Source organism: Channa argus, chromosome 1 (assembly GCF_033026475.1).
Source record: "Channa argus isolate prfri chromosome 1, Channa argus male v1.0, whole genome shotgun sequence".
Lineage (NCBI taxonomy): Eukaryota > Metazoa > Chordata > Actinopteri > Anabantiformes > Channidae > Channa > Channa argus.
In genome coordinates, this window is record NC_090197.1 from 33,431,514 (window position 1) to 33,450,380 (window position 18,867).

General features: G+C 38.4%; 1 protein-coding gene across 14 annotated transcripts in view; it reads right to left on the reverse strand.

The window, feature by feature from the left end:
• Window positions 1-1,896: 1,896 nt before the first annotated feature.
• The window catches only part of LOC137131954 (mitogen-activated protein kinase kinase kinase kinase 3-like), a 39,096-nt gene continuing 22,125 nt past the window's right edge, over window positions 1,897-18,867 (reverse strand). For 4 of the 14 annotated variants that reach the window (XM_067513944.1, XM_067513918.1, XM_067513901.1 and 1 more), the window contains 20 exons: window positions 18,037-18,089; window positions 17,560-17,598; window positions 15,433-15,501; window positions 12,528-12,579; window positions 12,000-12,372; window positions 10,916-11,022; window positions 10,348-10,389; window positions 10,055-10,139; window positions 9,848-9,927; window positions 9,568-9,628; window positions 9,349-9,466; window positions 9,150-9,208; window positions 8,829-8,932; window positions 8,352-8,523; window positions 8,168-8,236; window positions 7,906-7,998; window positions 7,727-7,797; window positions 6,849-6,904; window positions 6,688-6,741; window positions 1,897-5,847 (listed from right to left, as the gene is read on the reverse strand). In XM_067513944.1, coding sequence (XP_067370045.1) covers window positions 5,760-5,847; window positions 6,688-6,741; window positions 6,849-6,904; window positions 7,727-7,797; window positions 7,906-7,998; window positions 8,168-8,236; window positions 8,352-8,523; window positions 8,829-8,932; window positions 9,150-9,208; window positions 9,349-9,466; window positions 9,568-9,628; window positions 9,848-9,927; window positions 10,055-10,139; window positions 10,348-10,389; window positions 10,916-11,022; window positions 12,000-12,372; window positions 12,528-12,579; window positions 15,433-15,501; window positions 17,560-17,598; window positions 18,037-18,089 — 1,845 coding nt within the window. In that variant the 3' untranslated portion in view covers window positions 1,897-5,759. The remainder of the gene's footprint in view (window positions 5,848-6,687; window positions 6,742-6,848; window positions 6,905-7,726; window positions 7,798-7,905; window positions 7,999-8,167; window positions 8,237-8,351; window positions 8,524-8,828; window positions 8,933-9,149; window positions 9,209-9,348; window positions 9,467-9,567; window positions 9,629-9,847; window positions 9,928-10,054; window positions 10,140-10,347; window positions 10,390-10,915; window positions 11,023-11,999; window positions 12,373-12,527; window positions 12,580-15,432; window positions 15,502-17,559; window positions 17,599-18,036; window positions 18,090-18,867) is intronic. The other 10 variants (XM_067513992.1, XM_067513983.1, XM_067513972.1 and 7 more) reach the window with 6 other exon arrangements.

Consider the following 18,867-nt stretch of genomic DNA (forward strand, 5'->3'; position numbering starts at 1 on the left):
TTTGTTTTGTTGCTTTGCTGATTTTCCCAGAATCAAGCCATTTTATTTTCCTGTAAAGTGAATTTGTGATCTTTTTTCATACAGGTCATTATCAGCCCTAACTTACTAAAACGACAAATTTCGAACTGAGCTATGATCAACCAGTTTCAAGTGCACTGTACTCATGGTCAGGAAGCAGCAGATCCTTCACTTGACAAAAGTCTCGGGATAAAATAAAACAATAAGGCAAACATTGTTGACTCACTGCAATTTAGAAAAATATAATGTGTTTAATTTTAAAGAATATGTACTTGTGCAGAGTCTGAACTCAGGGTCACAAAATACATCTGAAGAATGAATGAATAAAAGCATGAACAAAGAGAAGAATAAATAAATAAATTGCTGCTTATGTAGCGCTGTTATCTAAAGCACTTTACAATGTTGCTTCTAATTTAAACACACGCACAAATGGTGTGTGCATGTGTAGGTGGTGGCTACCATGCGAGGTGCTCACCTGACCCACCGGGAGAAACTTGGGGTTAAGTGTCTTGCCCAAGGACACTTTGACACGTAGCTAGCACTGGTGATGGAATCACTTACCCTCTGGTCTGCGGATGACTGCCTTACCAACAGAGCTACAGGTGCCCCAGAACATGCAAACTGGAAATGGCTGTAGTGAACACCTTCTTCCATAAGAGGCAGGAACATAGCGTGTTGTATAAGAGCAGAGGCAGAAGCACTCAGGTGGACCACATCTAGTGTCAACGTTGCAATCCGAAAGAGATTACTGACTGTGGAAAAGAGGAGAAGAGGCATCTGCAAGCAGGTTTGGAACGGGTGGAGAAAAGTGTCAGGTATGTTGTGTGACAAAAGAGTATCAGCAAGAATGAAAGGAAAGTTTTTCAAGACGGTGGTGAGACCAGCGATGTTGTTCAGCTTAGAGACAGTGGCACTAAATAAAAGACAGGAGGCAGAGCTGGAGGTAGCAGAGCCTAAGATGTTGAGGTTCTCTTTGGGAGTGTCTAGGATGGACAGGATCAGGAATGAGGACATCAGAGGCACAGCTCATGTTAGATGTTTTAGGGGATAAAGTCAGAGAGGCCAGATTGAGGTGGTTTGGACATGTTCAGAGGAGAGACTGTGATTATATCGGTAGAAGGATGCTGAGGTTGGAGCTGCCAGTCAGGAAGTCTAGAGGAAGACCAAAGAGGAGATTTATGGATGTAGTGAGAGAGGACGTGAAGTTAGTTGGTGTGAGAGAAGAGGATACAGAGGACAGGGTTAGATGGAGGCACATGATTCGCTGTGGTGACCCCTGAAAGGGAACAGCCGAAAGGAAAAGGAGAACAAAATTAGACAGACAGAGGAAAGAAAAACTGTTTTTTGTTTGTTTTTTTGGATCATACTGTAGTCTAACATTTTTTCTGCCTTTTAATACCTACAATAGATTATTTTATGATCACCTACACTCACGTCAGGAACAACAAAGCACAACGTCACAACAAAATACAGGCAATATGAAAATTTTACTAAGGTTTAAAAGGTCAAACAGACTCCAGGAAAGATTAGCTGTTAAACACAAAACCCAAAATTTAAATATAAAGAGCTTTGCTGTTAAAAACTTTGACTTACCTGTACATGCTGCAGACAGGTGTGATATTTCACCCATTAACTGGACCTGGATTCACCTCAGCCTGAGGGGCCTGTTGGTTCAGTAGTTAAATGAAAATCATTTATAAATTGTCTTTTATAAAAATATCACCTGGTCGACCTGTGATCTCCAATAATTTTAGCAGGTTTTGTCAATGGCATGTTTGCTTTTTTTTTTTTTTTTTCCCTCTCTCTCCTCAAAATTGTTCCAGCGCCATGAGTCATGCCGCACAATATAAGAATGAATGACCATCACAAGACACCAAATGATTCAGTTCCTCCTTTTTAATGTTAACCTGTCGTCTCATAAATCTGTTACACTTCTGAAACAAAATATAGGCAATTATACAGTATGTAAAACAAACCCTTTTTTATTTTTACAATATATACATTTCATAACATGTGCATTGCAACATTAAAACAAAAAGACAAAACATGACAGAACAGAACAAAACAGACTTACTGTGTTTTATTTAGGGAGGAGACCTAGATCGAACAGCTTTTGCAAATAACTCATCGGTGTTTGAAGTGCTTGGGGCACCAGAAAGGTGGATTTTACCATATAGAAGCTACCAGTGCAATTCAACCAAATTTACTTGGATTTCTGTGACTATTTCATGCAGTATATCCACACAACTGTTACCTGAAGAATCTTAAAAGAATTTCTATGAATTATTTCGAGATGTGATTTGACCCAGGAGTATCTCAGTTTATGAAACAGAAACAGAAGTTTTAATATTTCAGCAAATCCCACAGCGGAGGGGGTACAAACACAGCACTTAACAGATGTTAAGAGTCATTGAAGCATTATTCAATCTCATAGAAACCTAATTTAGTAGTTCTGCAAAAGGACACTTTGCCAGAAGAAAAAGTTTTGAACTGCACAGAAAAAAAATGCTATGAGCTTTTCAGACTTTCTGACCTAAACACAATATATCGTCCACAATAAATTTTAGAATTTTGTGCAGCTACAATGCAGGATGAGTTTTCTGGGGCTTGAAATCTATAATAAAAGCAAACAAGTATTTTAGAAACCATTATTATTATTATTATTTTTTTTAGGAAAAACCAAACAAGATTTAAAAAAAAAAAACTTAAGAAAATCGCTCTGCATAGAAATGTACACACATGAACTGAGAGGACACAGGCATTTTAACAGGAACCACTGAACAATAATCAACATGTTTCGTTGAAGAGTGTTTTTTCCACTTATACCAAGAGATAGACCCTCTAACTTTGGGCATAAGATGTGAAATCTTTAAAACGTGTTTCATTCACCCACATTTTACCAACGGAACCGTGACAAACCAATCAAACTGAATAATGTGGCTGATGTCAATGTTATGCTGTGTGTTATATTTGGTCTTAGTCACATCTTTTTGACACTGACTGAAAAATTGGCAAGATTTGTGTTAAATACCTGGACTGTGTGAAAGAAACTGTTGTAGCCCTGAAACTATGACACATCTGAAATACTTGGCATTGGCTGAAAGACAGGCAATAACATGATTATGACTAAATCTCTAATTTGGGTCTCTTATGCATTTCAGTGTCTGAACAAGTGTCCACTCATAATTTACAACAAGGTACTTTAGTGTGTTGTCAGCCTTCTGTATGAAAAGCAACAACTTTATATAAAGGAGATGGAAAGCTAGAAACGTTATCCTCATAGTGGGTTCAAAAACTCTTGCAACACCGCATCAGGAGCCTGAATCCAGTAAGAAGTTTGGCTTGGTCCAAAATGATTTCCATTGAAATGTAGTGAAAATATGTGGAGAGTTTTCTGTGTGAAAGAAAAATAAACCCAAGCATTTTAACTCTTAGATGTCAGCATTAGAAAGACTTCTCCTAATTCAAACTAGTGTTCATGTCTTCTAAAATTAACTAGTGTCACAGCTTGTAAAGCATGGTAGTGTACTGTACACATGTTGACCCTCCAGCACACTACAGTGCATCTACATGTGTGTAGTGTGAAGGCTCATGCAGATGTCAGCCTTTAAACAAGTCACAGCAATGAAGGCCAAAAGTGGGTCCAAATATGACAAACAATTCATATGTTAAAACTTACACAGAAATAAAAAAATCAATTAAAAAGCAAAAGTCCCCAACTGCTGAGCTAACCTTTGTTTAAGTTACTGTTTCTGTCAATTTTCTGGTACCTGCATCATTTTCACAATAAAAGCACTTTTTTTGGCAATTAAACAACTACAGCTAAGTGATGTGAATTATGAAAGATGTTTGGGTCATGGTATGCTTTTTGATGTTTTTACCTTGACTCTCTGTGTCATTGACCCTTAATGATAAGTAATCACAAAGCAATGACTGTGGCTATGACTTTAGCCTGAATGCAAAATAAACACTGAAGGTACAAAGGCTTTTTCTATGGGATGTGGAGGAGGGGGTATGGTTATCATGGGTTCTTCAGCATTTAAAGCAACAGGCACGAAAACAACCGACAGGGTTAGAACTGGATTTGTATAAGAGTATGCCACACATGTCTTCTTAGCCTCTGGTGAACTAATTTTAATTAATAAAAAAGGGGAACGATATGGGACCTTTTACGTCTGCAACTTTTGTTTTTATGAAACTCTGTTCAACTCTACATGAGAAAATACTACATGGTGCCAACTGCAAAGGGATAATATATACCAGGTCGTTTAAATAGAATAAATGATTTTTCTTTCTGTGTAAATTCAGCTTTCAAGTGGCTTAAGCAGAAACACGACTGTCACTTGTTAAAGATGAGATCTGCTCATGATGCACTAGTTTGTGCATTTTTTCTATGTCTACCACACATACACGCACACACACACAGTGCATACATAAGGACATATATTATAATGACATCACATTTGGTAATCAAATACCTTTTTCTCTGTGCAAATTTTTTTTTTAACACCAGTGGTTCAATAAAAATAAAAAATATTAAAAAGAAAATTTGCTGATTAAAAACGGGTTTAAAACAAAAATAAAAAACTGAAATGAACATAACTGATAATGTCTGCTGCCCTGACAACAGTTGCTATGGTGTAAACAACCAGGAAGTCTTGATGGTGACGCATGCAAAATAAAAATGACCAATACGCGCCACTTCCTGTGTTTAATCAGTCTAATCCTGAGCTCTAGATCATCATTAGAGTAATATTAAATTACTAAAGCTGTCCACCTGAGGGGGGTATACTTCCTGACAGTTGTCACATAATCAGTGGACAAGGAAGTTAATTCACCACCCTGTCACTCCCCAATGCCTGTCTCTGCATTTTTCTCAACAGCTGTACAGAACAAGTATACACACACTTATCTACATGACCAGTCTTTTTAGTGTTCATCTCTGTCCAAAAAAAAAAAAATAAAAAAAATACTACATTTATATTTACAACAATTAAATAGAGGTCAATTAAGCACTTGTGTGGTGTAGTGATGAGTACTGGAATTCAATGCTAGCAGAGTTGGTGAAGCTTTTTAGCTTTTTTAACCCTTAAAGAAAAAAAATAAAACAAAAAAGACAGGAAAGCCATTCTGAATGTTAACGTTACATCATGCCACAATAAATAAAGGTTTTTATAAAAGGGAAGGGGAAGAGGAAAGGATGATTGAGACAAAGTTCTCTGTGCAAGATGGTTCTTCTGTGAAGCTATAGCGCAAGTAGCAGTAGTAGTAGCAGTAGTAGTAGCAGTAGTAGTAGTATGTGTAGAAGTAGTAATAGAGATAGTGTTGAAGTCAAACTTCTATCCTGGGTGCAGTTTTCCCAGTGTGCAGTATGCAGGGGATGGTGGGGTGGCATCAGGACTATCAGTTGATGTTGCTCTCCTAAGGTGCAGATAGGAAAGTCCACACAAGCCTCACACCAGCTGTTTTAACCTTCACCCTGTCAGAAACAGGCCCACAAAGTCCTACTACTACATGCTTAACTGACACGTGTGTAACACTATGGTGCATTTTACATGCCTGTAACTGGGAATCCAAGAGTATCTGCACCCACAAAGTGCTTATCTCCCAGCAAAAAATTGAGGCTTGGGGGGGTGGGGTGGTGTGGTGGGACTGGGCTGGCTTTGTCTTCGGGTTGCTTACTCCCCTGTTTGCATGAGTGGCAGAGTGTTTGGAGAGAGTGTGTTGTGTGTGTCTGTGTCTCAGTAGCTGTTTTCATGGCCTGCAAGGATGTAGAGGTTGCTATGGGCTGTAGGGTTGTCTGTAGGCCTGCTCTCGAGGACCACCACCCTGCAACACAAACACACAACGTCCACTTAGTTTCGAAGGAAGGTAACAAAACATCAATTAGCCTTTATTTCACCTTTACATCCCAGGCAAAAGAAGAGTCAAGTCTACTTCAGCCTGTTTTCTGACAAAAACACATAAAACACTAAGTAATATAAAATATGAAGATATGAAGGAAAGACCCAGGACTTATGGTAGCCATGTGGACAGACAGCCAAACCACACAGGATATGTTTAAAGCCTTAAAAAAAAAAAGCCCTGTTTAGAAAGACACCAGTAGGAGATGATTTATTTTGAAACTGAGCCCTTCAATAAAGTACACTCTGTTTACCCTAAGGAGAATTGTGAGAAAACACTCCTGTTTTCATAGGGACCCATAGGATTACACATTCACACATCATAATGCACAGGGACTTGCTTACTGAGTAGTGGGAGAAGACACAGAAACGATAATTGCTCGTATCTCAAAGCATGAAGATTATATGTACATTTTGAAAATATCTAAGATGAAATGCAATTTTTGGATTTTGCATTTATATTGTAGTCCTGAAGAGCTGCTACAATATCTTTTTCTGAAATTTTAATCAGTGTAAATGTCCTACTTTTAGTAAAATTAGGTTCTAGTGAAGACAAAATAGCCAGTGATTAATAGCCAACGATTTTGGTCTCTATGCTCACACTGCTCAACAGGTAAAATCCCACGGAAGACTTTGCTGTATTTCAAACACACTTCCACAGAGCAAAAGCTCCAGACCAATAACATATGGTGTCAAGCAGACCTCGAGTGTCCCAACAGAAAAAGGCAGACTTATTTGGGCTGTCTTAGGCCAGCGGGCAGTGTACCTGGGCAGAGTTTGTCCTCTGTCCTCAGCATCTTGATCTCTACAGTCAGCATGTCTTCAGTGATAAAACATCAGAAAGGATGTTAACACAGCCCTGAGTGTGTGTGGTGTGTATAAAGTGGGTATAAAGGTGTGCATGTGTTGGTTTGTGTCTATTCTCACCTGTCTGATCCCAGTAGTCTGAAGATGCGTGTGCTGTCAGAAATCTCTTGGGTGATCTGATGAATATCAGAGAAGAGGCAAAAAGAAAAGACACAAGACACACAAAGACAAGCTGTCACTGCTGTTAAGTCAGTTTTTTCTGATGGTAAGGAAACTTCTCATTAGGCCAAAGAACTAGTGTCAATAAACCTGTGGAGAATTGACTGCATCACTGGCAGTTTCAACATTTTATCTATAAAAAAAGAAATATTGGGAGCTGTCTGTCAGGTGCAGCTCAGGTCCATTGCCTATGAGGCATTCAGGGTCTGCACAGTGCTTATCTCAAAAGCAACCAAAAGCATTTAACTTCAAGTGAATTCATTTGGTAGTTTATGATTTATTTCCAATTATTTGGAATGACTACAAAGGTTAGCACTAAATGTTACCATCTTGGACTAATGCAAAATCCAAAGCAAGCAAATTTTGACTTGTATAACTGAGAGGCTATCTAATGCCTGGACATGTGCATAATGGTGGTTTCAAAGACTTCTCATTAAAGGAAATTGAAAGTTTATTTAATTAGTATTTTTTTTTAATTAATACATGTTGATTCTGATTTAGATAAGTTGCTTCTAGCTGAAGAACTTTTTACTTTTGTTAGCTAAAATGAAAACAACAAGGTGAAGCATAAGACAAGATTTTGCAGGTCTGAACAATAGAAAGGTACTAATGATCTAATATATAATACAATAATAGATTCCATTAATCTATACATTGCAGGATTTCAACTACCACTCAAACTGAAATTAAAATCCTATTATGTGGATGTGGGCCTCATTAGAGTACATGGTCCGATGACATTTCCAGTTTGCATTTACCACACACACACACACACGCACCTCGTTGGTCTTGAAACTCCGTCCCTGCATGCCATGCCTCCAGAAGGCCAGTACACTATCTTGGAGACAAACTACAAAAAAAAATAAAAAAAAAGAGCTTGTATTTGTACTGCTATCTCTAAGTTTTACTTTTAACATGTAAAATAAACATATGTGATCTGTTTTGTGTTTTCTTTTACCTATGGATTCGATCTGGAAGTTAAAGGTGAGTTCCGCTGATAGCTTTCTGCTGGATTTTAACCGGCCCTGGAGATTTACTATCTTTATACACCCTGTTGAATGAGAGTGAGAGATGGAGAGAGGGAGGAAGAGAGGAGACAGCTGAGTGAAATCCTGGTAAATATGCTGCAAAAAGCTCAGCATTATGATCTTAAGTAGTAGATAAAGCTGCGCAGTAAAAATGCAGAGACATGTATAAATGTGTTTGTGTCTGCCACTCACTGTCAAGACAGACTAGGATAGTGTCTCTCTCCAGCTGAGTGACATGAATCACACATGACTGTGGTGTGTCTGCAGACAGAAAGATGAGAGAAAGGTTATTAACATCTACACTGGACATAACATATGCAACATCTCAGCAACAAATCAAATGCCGGTTGAACACAAATTCTCAGATGACTCTCACCGGCTTCTGTAAACCAGGAGGAGGTAGAGTTGGGATTGACGGTGCCGAACTTGACCACCTGGTTGAGTTCGATGCCTTTGCTGACCGCCACACAGATCAGAGGGTAGGTCTGCTCAGGAACCACCAGCATATCAAAGACCTCCAGCGGACACGGCAGCGGGAAGTCGATATTCTATCGAGTAGATCAGCAGAGGGCAGATGAGAAAGAGAATTGTTAGCTTGGAGGATACGCATCATCAAAGAGAGGGAGTTTTACTATTACTGTATTACTAAGCCTCTTTATTAACAAATTGTGGCTGCAGCAATAGTACATGAAATAGTAGTCTTATAATTTAACAGCTTAAAAAAAAAAAAAAAAAAAAAAAAAACATGCCTTCATGTTTGAGTCCATCCTCTGTATGTAGTTTTTTCCTAAACTGTGAAACACGAGTTTTAAAAGGGGGAAGAAAAGGAGTTTTGAAAGGAAACGAAACTTACTTTGATGAGCATGAACTTCTGCATGGACTCGACCCACTCCAACAGCATCACACTGGACTGGAAGGCTCCACAAAGGTACTTATGGCCTGTGTATGGGTTACGCACTGGATGGAGACAACACAAATACTCACTACCTTTGTGTCTTAGTAACCTGGATGTAATTTGTACATTTAGTGTTTTTACACTCCTGCTACAGGTAACTTGTTATTATTTACTAATAGGGCTTAAATAAAAAATTGACAGTATTATAATAATAAAACAGGCTAAGACTAAAATGCTTAAACAAAGCCATTTGTAACCTTAATGGTCACAATAACTTACCTACGCAGCACTTTTGGCACCCTTTAGTCTCTGGAATTTTATTGGACACAGCAAATTTTCTACAAACAAGAGAATGCAGTGTCACTTCAAAGAGGCATTTGGGTTGAGGCTGACATTACAGATTTAAATCTGGATAAAGTTATTTAAAATACTAGAATTCTATAGGTAGTGAACATTAGCATCCAGAATGTAGAATTACCTAGGAATCATCTTATCAGGCAGCTTGTGTGTGGGAATGGCTACTGGTAACTTCTGTAACTGTCTGGCCTGTTCGAACAGACCAGTCAGGCTATGAGAGTACAGCTGGGAGGCTTTTCCTGAAATGGAAAAACAAAAGAGCAGAATAAAATAGAACAGACAGCAGAAGAGACCAAAAATAAACAGCCAAAGATGCTGACTCAGATATCTTAGAGCTCACCAGATATTGAAAGAAGACAGCTGTTCATGACATATAGCCAGGTACATCGTCGAGGGAAAAGCTGTAGACGGAGAGAAAAACAAAAAACAGATGCAGCACATGAGCACCATGGTATAACACACCAGCTTTAATCCTTTGTTCCAGAGTTTGTTATCTCAATCTAGTACAAAGCATCACTGTTTCAAGATTTTTCGCATGAAATATTAAAAACAAAAAGTAAAAAAAAAACAGTGTAAATAAGTTAATAAACATATTTTCATTAAGCATAAATGTGTCTCACTTGTTCCATCGTGGTCTCATGTAGCTCATTTAGATTTAAGGTGTAGATTCCTTCTTCAGCTCCGAATATTAAATACTGGTCTGAAAAACACACACACAAACATTTGAGCATATGTTACAGCAAAGCAACAGCTCACTTTAGACAACAGTGAATATCGTGACCACATAATAGTTGATGCTAATGTATATCTTGTTCACTATTGGTTACCTCTGGTGTCGGGATTGATCCAAGAAGTGGCACAGTGGATCTTCAGAGGACAGCCGTTAAACACCTTGGAGAAACATGCACCCATCTATAGAGGGAAGAAGAAGTGAGTAAATAAAGATGATGTAAATTATATTTTTGATTTGAGAACAGAATTCTTCCTTCAGCCAGTTAAAGGAATCCCTCCAGGATTCTTAGGCTTTTCTGGATGACTAGATAAACTGGTTGAACTACTGTGTCTGATCTATTTGTCACAGGGTAAACCAACTGAGAGGAAAAAAGAAAATGTCACTTACATGGACCTTAGGTGTCGGGGGGAGACCATTACTGATCGGCTTCTGGGTCACACGCAAACACACACAGACAGAGATACACAAACACGAAGTCAGTGAGACGATGATCACACACTTTAACTGGATCTCAGTCATATATACAATTCATTTAAACTGTAAGGGTTGGAGGCCCATTATCAGCAACTAGTCATGTGTTTCAGTGGCATATTATGATTGGTATTTAAAAGGATAACTGATCTTAACTGATGTAATTATGTTGTGACAGCTGAAAACTACTTTGCTGATTAAAAGGACAGTTCTTATTGTTTCTTTCAACTAGTTCAGTATCTGGACCATCAGCAATTTTGGGTTTTATAACAGATCAATAAAACCCAGAATCCTGAAGAATCCTGAGCAGTACTTTCAGCTGTTTAATCATTAGAACGGTTCACTGGTATGAAACTGAATCCCACCCTCCTTTGCACACGGCAACCAGTAGAAGTTGCTAATACAGCAGTTAAGACATTAACACCCACCAGTTTCCTGCCCATAAAACACTGCCAGCTGCATTTGCAGTGCCAAGCCTGCTTACCGGAACATCCTTTTTGTCTTTCCGTATGGGGACACTAGGGGGCATGGTGGACTGTCTGTCTGCTGGGCTGTCCCTCTCACCATTGTGTGAAGAACTCAACCCATTACCTACAATAACAGGGTAAGAACTTAATGTGTGTCAGTGAATGAGAAAATTAGTTCTTGTGTAAGTGTAGAAGTCAAAGAGGGAGTGTTAATGTGAATATACATATGGGCTTTTGAGGAAGCATGTTAATTATATAAAAAAAAAAAAAAGAAAACAGACATACACTTTTGTATAGAACATACAACATTCCACTCACACTGACATTCACATTAACATTATTGGATTCGATGAGTATAATCACATCTGCAGGACTAATGACATTTATCAGAGTTGATCTAAAACAGTGGCAAACAAACTACTGGGAGCAGAGAGGGAGGGAGGGAGGGCAGGAGCAGGCTAGCAGGAAGAAAAAAAGAGGTTCAAATATAGTCACTGGAAAAGTAGGGTGTTAACCCGCCATATAACATCTGATAGTGGTTTCAATTTGTCAATTATTGATGATATGTTTGTCTACTCCAACACTCCGGAATAATCACAAGAATGTAATTATTTTAAATAGTTTCTGTAACTATGGACAAAGACTTATCAGGGGAATACACCTGATACACATCATGCTTCTTTACCAAGATGTGCATTGTAAATGAGGGGCCTTTCCAGCATAAGAATACATTGCTAGAATTTCTTTTTATCCTTTTCAATTGAATAAAGCTCATTCCAACTCTTTTTGACGTTTAGTTTTCTGATCAGCCAGGACAATGTTTTCTCCTCTTCTTCTTCCTCCTAGGAAGCAAAGGAGGCTGTAGCACACTGCTAGATTTTGACTTGATTTGAAAAAAACTACACAAAGGATGTTTACAAAGACAAACAATTATGTTGGGGAACTATGAACGAAATCAAAAGGCACTAATATTGATGGAGTTATGTAACAAAAATATCCGTTAAGACTCTGAGAGAACTGATAATGGAAGACCAGACAACAAATTGAAAGAGAGTGAGAGGGTCTGCGGAAACTACTCATCTAAAAATCGTCTGTTCTTACTCTCTCCCTTTTCCTCCTCCTTTTCCTGCACCTCTTTCACCTCCTTCAGCACCTCCCATGCCTCCTCCAGCTCCTCCTCTGTGTGAGGTGTGTGGAGCCACTCCCAGAAATGCCTAAAGCTCCCATCATCCTCTGGGGCAGAGTGTTCGACGTCCGTGTGTTTTGGGCTGTCGTTACCTAGGCTACCACGGCGATGGGGTGGCAGCTTCGGGGGCGGGGGCCGTGGGGGAACATTGGAGGCTGGCTTGGCTGGGCTCTGCATCTCTGGGACTGGACAACGCTTAATGGTCCCCCCCCCTCCGCTGTCGTCCTCGCTGTGCGATTGGTTGTCGTCGTGTTTTTGTTGTTGCTGTGATGTGGAGATGGACTTGGGCTGAAGGAAAACACAGATAAAGCTTCTATTTATTTTACACATTCTGAAAAGCAAAAATAATCAAAACCAGAGACCAAGAATTTGTTACAAAATGAATAACTTTCATTTAAATGACAAAACTATTGACTGTGACTCACACATTCACTTGTTCATACCTTGGGAGGAAGTGGAGGAGGGACCTTTGGCCTCATGATAGTGCTTGATTTACTGAAGATTGAGAAGACAGAGAAATTGAGAACACACCCATACAACATGGCATGGCATGGTATAATGACAGGTACTGTTAATTACAAACATTAGTAACACCGCTAATGATAATTTATCAACATGTCACCATGGGAGCTAAGGTTGACTTACAATTTAAAGCTTGAATTGTGATCACAAAAGGCAAATTTCATCATATCACATACTTCAGCACAGGGGCGGCCCACCCTGACTCTTTAGAGCTGCACCCCTGCTTGTTTTCCAGCTATCCTTGCACTATCCACTGCTGTTTACCTGGATCAGGTGTGTTCAGTCAATCAGAAGCTGCAATATATGCACTTACTTTATGGATATATACTGCCATCTTGGCTAATAGCTTTCCAGCTTCTGATTGACTGAGCACACCTTAAAAACAAGCAGAGCGGTACCACTTTAGCTTACAGGGAAAGTCCAGCAAACTTACTGTGTTCTTATTAGTAACAACGGTGTACCTTCACAGTACCTATGGATACATGCTTGTTTCATACTTGATAACAATAAGCAAACTGGGGAATAACAGGGCAACAAGATGAGAATAAGAAAAATACTTACAGTGCATGTATGTTGTAGTTATGGGGTACTTGTTAAATATTACATGATAGGTGCAAATTCTTACAGTGTAACTACAGGTAAGAAGAGGGTAAGTGGCTCCACTTTAAATCTATCACACTTATCATGTAATATTTAATTATTTATCAATACGTTGTTTAGAATAGTGAAGTTCAGTTATTTAAATTGGTTTCAATGCTTTGAGGCAATAAAAATAAAAGCGTAATCGTTTAATTGGTCACAAATGTATAACTCTAAACCGCTTTGTTACCTGTTGTTATAGAGTAGGTGCAAGAAATAAGGGCTGTAATTTAAAGTGGAGCCTCTTAGCCTCTTACACCGTAGGTATTTGTGAAAAGATTACACTGTTAAGTTTATTTTGAAATTTGTCTGATGTGGATTATTAATTTTTTTTGTAATTCCAGATCAGAAGCAAAATTTTAGAGTAATCACACGTTAAAGTGCGAGATGGCAAGTAGAACTATAATTTGACACCATCTGACACAAGGATTACTGCCTTTAAAGGATAACTACTACATACACTAAAACTCAGATGGAACATGGTTAAAGTTTCTGAGAATTTAAAAACTTCTCTAAGTCTCTAAAAAAAAATATTTAACCACTATTATTAAATTAAATATTTAGTCAAGCAAAAGGGAATATGTTTTCAGTGTCATACTTGCTTTTCTAACATGAATCAAGAGATGCTACATTTTGATTCTTTTTGGCTTCTGACAGCTAAATATCAATAATCCATCATTAATATCAGACAAGCCCCATGTTCACAGAGACTTTCATTTCACCTGATAAATCACATGAATGAATGTAAACATGAATACAAAGACCACAAAAAATGTGTAACAGAGTTTCAGCTAAATTGTGATCAAAAGATGCATAGCTTAACCCCCTCATGAAGCTTAATGTAAACTTCATAAGTAAAAGCTGACACAGTTTACACATTCAGGGTTGGAATTTAAAAAGCTAGAATCTGTGACTGGGATCTAGTACAAAAAAAATACAAATAGTGTTTTTTGGTAAGTAGCATGATGAGGGAGGCAATGGCAAAGTACCTCTATAAGGTAAAGGGTGCTATAGGGTAGGTGGCAAAAAAAGCATCTACATAGAGAGCAGGAGGATTTTAAACATAGCACAATAGAGTTATCTGCTCTGATTTTACTTTACACTACAATTACTTGGAGTCAATTTATGAGAGTCCTTTTTGCCATGTTTGTAATCACTGTACTGTGTGTCCCTCATGGCAATTTTTTTAAACATAATTAAATGTCTTTCTAATTTGAATAGAAGCTATCCTATAAAGAACCCTCCCCTCTGCGAGAGAGATTTGGCTTTTGTACAATCAGGGACGAGGCTGGATGCCGACTATACAGTTTTATAGAGGCATGAGAAAACAGAAAGCAGCTTGAGAACACACAAACACACACACGCAAACACACACACACGCACGAACACACACACACAAACACACACACACACACACACACGAACACACACACCGCAAGGAGGCTCACAGATGGCGAAACAAGTGGAGAACAAAACAAGGCAACAGCAAATAAGACATCAAGGTCATCAGGATCAGTTAAGAAAACACTAAACATACAGTACTTCCTTACCTTATCTTTCAAACATTAAAAAATATTTAAGAATCCAGTTTGAATTGAATGATATGATGTTCCATAAGCTGATATTTATTGCTGGGTTTATATGTTGCTACAATGTACTCTTCTTTTCAGGCCTCAAATAAAAAAAAAAATTGCCTTCAGGTCAGTGTTTTAGGTTAGAGTTATTGTTAGTAGCTATTAAACTTCAAATAAAACCATCATATCAGCATGGAAAACACAACGGCTGTAAATGCATGCACACACACACACACACACACACACTTACACTTGTACAGCCACCAAAGTGAGGACACTCTTCGCCATAATGCGTTCCCTAGCCCCCAACCTCAACCATCCCAAGTCAATACCTAATCCTAATTCTAACCGTAAAAAACAATTGACTGGTCCTCACTCTGCTGTTCATACAAACCGACACACAAACACAGGTGGCATATGTGGCATGATGGTAGGGTGTGCTGCATAAAGATGTGTGGATGAAACTGCAGCAAAGACAGGAAGCCTTCCGCCTTGACTTATTCCCCACCCCTCTCCTTTTCACTTTAAACAGAAGTAGAAGTGTATGGAGAAAGAAAGATGGGGAGACAAGAAGGGGAGAGGCTTCTAGTTCTAAGACTGGGAGAGAACTTACTGATTGTGAGTTTCATCATCATCTGCACCATCATCATCCTCATCATCCCCTAAGTGTGCCACATGGCCCCTGGGAGAAGAGGGAAAGATGGAAGGAGGGTTGGGAGGAAAGGATATGGGAGAGGATGAGGACAGAGAGTAGAAATAGAGAGAAGAGGTAGGGAGAGCATAGGAGGGAGAGATTTTGGGAGAAAGGAAGCAAGCAGACAAGACAAGAAGAGGAGATGAAAGAGGATAAGGGATGGGGGGGGGGGGGAAGGGGAAGGAGAGCTGAGTGAAGCTTGTTCCACAATCTACCTCTAACCTTCAAACTGTGGGCAGATCTGAAAGGAGTGGAAAGATTCAAACAAAATATGTAGAAGCCCTAGCTTTACATCAAAATAAAAAACAAAAACAACAATTTCCTAAAGCACCCCAATAACAAATCAGCTATAAATGATGCCATTTACTTCTACAAGCAGACCTCTTTAAACTCAACCATACTGTTTAAACCTATACAATCATTACAGATCTACACACACCTCAACACCAGACTTAACCTTACATTCAAATTTAGCAACTTGGAATCATAAATCCTCAAATAACTGCAATGCTTATATCAGCTGCAAAGAGAGCTAGGCCTTTCTTTGTAAAGACAAGCTGGCCTATTTTAGAGACAAGATGCCCCCTTGTTTTCTCATATACATATATTTTAACTTGTTGAAGCTTCCTATTAATTTAAACTAGCACAGTTTGACAGTTGCTTACTCACTCCGTTTCTCCCCTTTGTACAGAAAGACAGAAAAGTTCTCCCTCACTACCAAACACCAGCTGTATCTACTTTGTAGTGCTTTTGAACAGGGTTGTCTTTCTGCTGCTGTCAATGAAACTCAGCACTACCTGCAGGTGTTACATAGTAAACATCAGGAAGGGAGGACAATGCCTTTAGAACCAATGAAGACTTTTAATGTGAAACATCTGTGCAGGAAGTGAAGTATTTTATTGACAGCATGTTCCACTGATCAAAAGCAAGGTAAACAGTGAAACGGTGAATAAAATACTGTATACTGTACTATTCCATATACAGTATACTAACCCTTTCTTATATCTGGATAAAGTAAATAATACATAACTTCTATGTCAAGATAAGGCAGAAAACGACAAAAGTTTTTAAAATTGTTGTCAACCTATCGTCCTTTGACACATGAGGATAAATAATAATGCTCTCTGTCACAGCCTAGTTTAAAAAAAAAAAAAAAAAGCCACTGTTGTGATATTATATCACACGCTTTACAGAACTGTCAGAAACATACACCTACAAACAACAACAACAACAACAAAAAAAACCTGGACACATAAACAAAGACCTGTATTTTTCCAGTGTCTCTAAACTGCTGCCTGACCATTGCACATCCCTGATATAGAAGAGGACATCTAAAAACCTCAAGGACTAGAACAAGATCGATGTTTTCTTCTCCTTTACTGTCCACTAAGAGAGAAAAAAGGGATGAAAACTAGTAGAAACCAAAACTAAAAGACAATAGATTTTAGGTGTAACGAAACAAGCTAAACATAGACTTAACTCCCAATTTATCGTTATTTTAATGATATAATAAAAAAAGAATCAACCAACAGATGTGTTTCCCAGGAATTTTACAATAAAGCAAATTTAGCCTCTAGAGAGTCTAAATGCAAAAAAGGTCTTCACAACTTAGTCAGTCACACTTGTAATAAATAAAAGGTCTTGAAGAAAATAGAAATTCACAAGAACCATGATCATCATTATCTTTGGGGCAAAGAGGAAGAATTTCTCTGAAGACAAGCCAGTATAACTGCAGTTTTGGGCAATACTGTATACATGTGCATGTGTGCGTTTGTGTGTAAAGCCATGCTCTGCAGGAAGCGTCTATCAAGCACAGCCTTTTCCTGAAGAAATCAAAGCGTGACGCAAGCAGCAGAGGTAAAATTAAACCCAGAAGAGTCCAAAATGCTGAGAGCCCTGACTGCCTGAACTAACAGCATTAGTTGCATGTGACTGGCCAAGTTAGTCCTGCTGTTAACAATGATTGGCTAATGGGTGGGCATGGTTAGAAAGCCATCAAATCAAGACACCCTCGGTGAATAAGGATGCGAGAAGGGTCTGACTTACCTCTGCTGTAGCTCCTCCTCCACAGATTTGAGAAGACTCCTGTTTATAAGTGAAAAGTGTAAAGGAGAGTATTTGACAGATTGGTCAGAGAAACAAGATCCACTTTCCTGAGTAATCCTTAGTCTGTTACAAACTGTGGAGGAAATTCTGTTGTCCTGATATAAATCTGGGCTTCCTGCTCACAAAGCACAATTGCAAGGAGAAAGCTCACACACAGCTTCAGCCTCAAGCTACAATCATGAATAAATCATCAAACCCACAACATTTAAAACTCTCTCTAACTCAGATGCCGCCTCTCTGTTTGACGCCACCTTCCTTCAATCTAAATCATTATTATTAACAAAAAACTAGGACTGCAACTGTCGAAAAAAAGAATGGGAAAACATTCAAAACAATTTAAAGATAAAGAGAGTGGAAAAAAAAGAAATGGCCATCATAAGAATGACAAAAAGGAGAGAACACGACGGCAAAACTTACTTGTTTCCTCCCAAAAGACTTGGTGAATCATGTCCATACTCAAACTGCAGGTCCTACAAGACAGACACATTAAATTAGTACTGTGACATAAGATCGCAAAACTGGCTCATTTAAAAACGAATCTATGAACTTGATTTTTCCAGGAGCAAAAACAGGGCTGAAGCTCTTGGCCATGTGCCACTGTCAGTAAACCAAAATAGCAACAACAACTGAAAACACTACTCAAATGCCAAATTATCGCAGAAACTGCTACTGTAGTAGCTGCAGTGAAGGTTAAAACAGTCCGTTAAAAATTATAAAACCTCAATAAAAAGAGCGATGCCAGAATTTGTATAATTCAGCGACTGTGGGTATAGATTTGACTCATGCTGGGTTGGCATTGTGGCTTAATGTAGATGTTAATCCTAACACTATAGCCACAAACCTATATCACCTAATGTAATTATTTTAATAATTATTTCCTTTGCTCATAAGTAAAGCTCTGTTACTGCTAATTTGTCAAACATGCTAATGATAGAAGCCTATGTTAGTAAATAAACACATTTGTTTTTGGTTTTGGAAAGGCCATCATTTTCATTTAAATACTTACTCCTATTTAGGTGTTGGGGTAGCAGAATAATATGTAAAATATTATATATCAAATTTTCCCCTGTTATTTGCCTTCAAGTGGAAATACCATTAAAAAAAAAAAAAAAATAAAAAATAAAAATAAAGCCTAAAATATTTTTGTCCACAGTTTGATTACAAACACAAATGTCTTCAGTGTACAGAAAAAATGTCCTTGCAATTCAGAACTTTTGTCAATACTTTTGGAGGAAGTATCCATCCTAC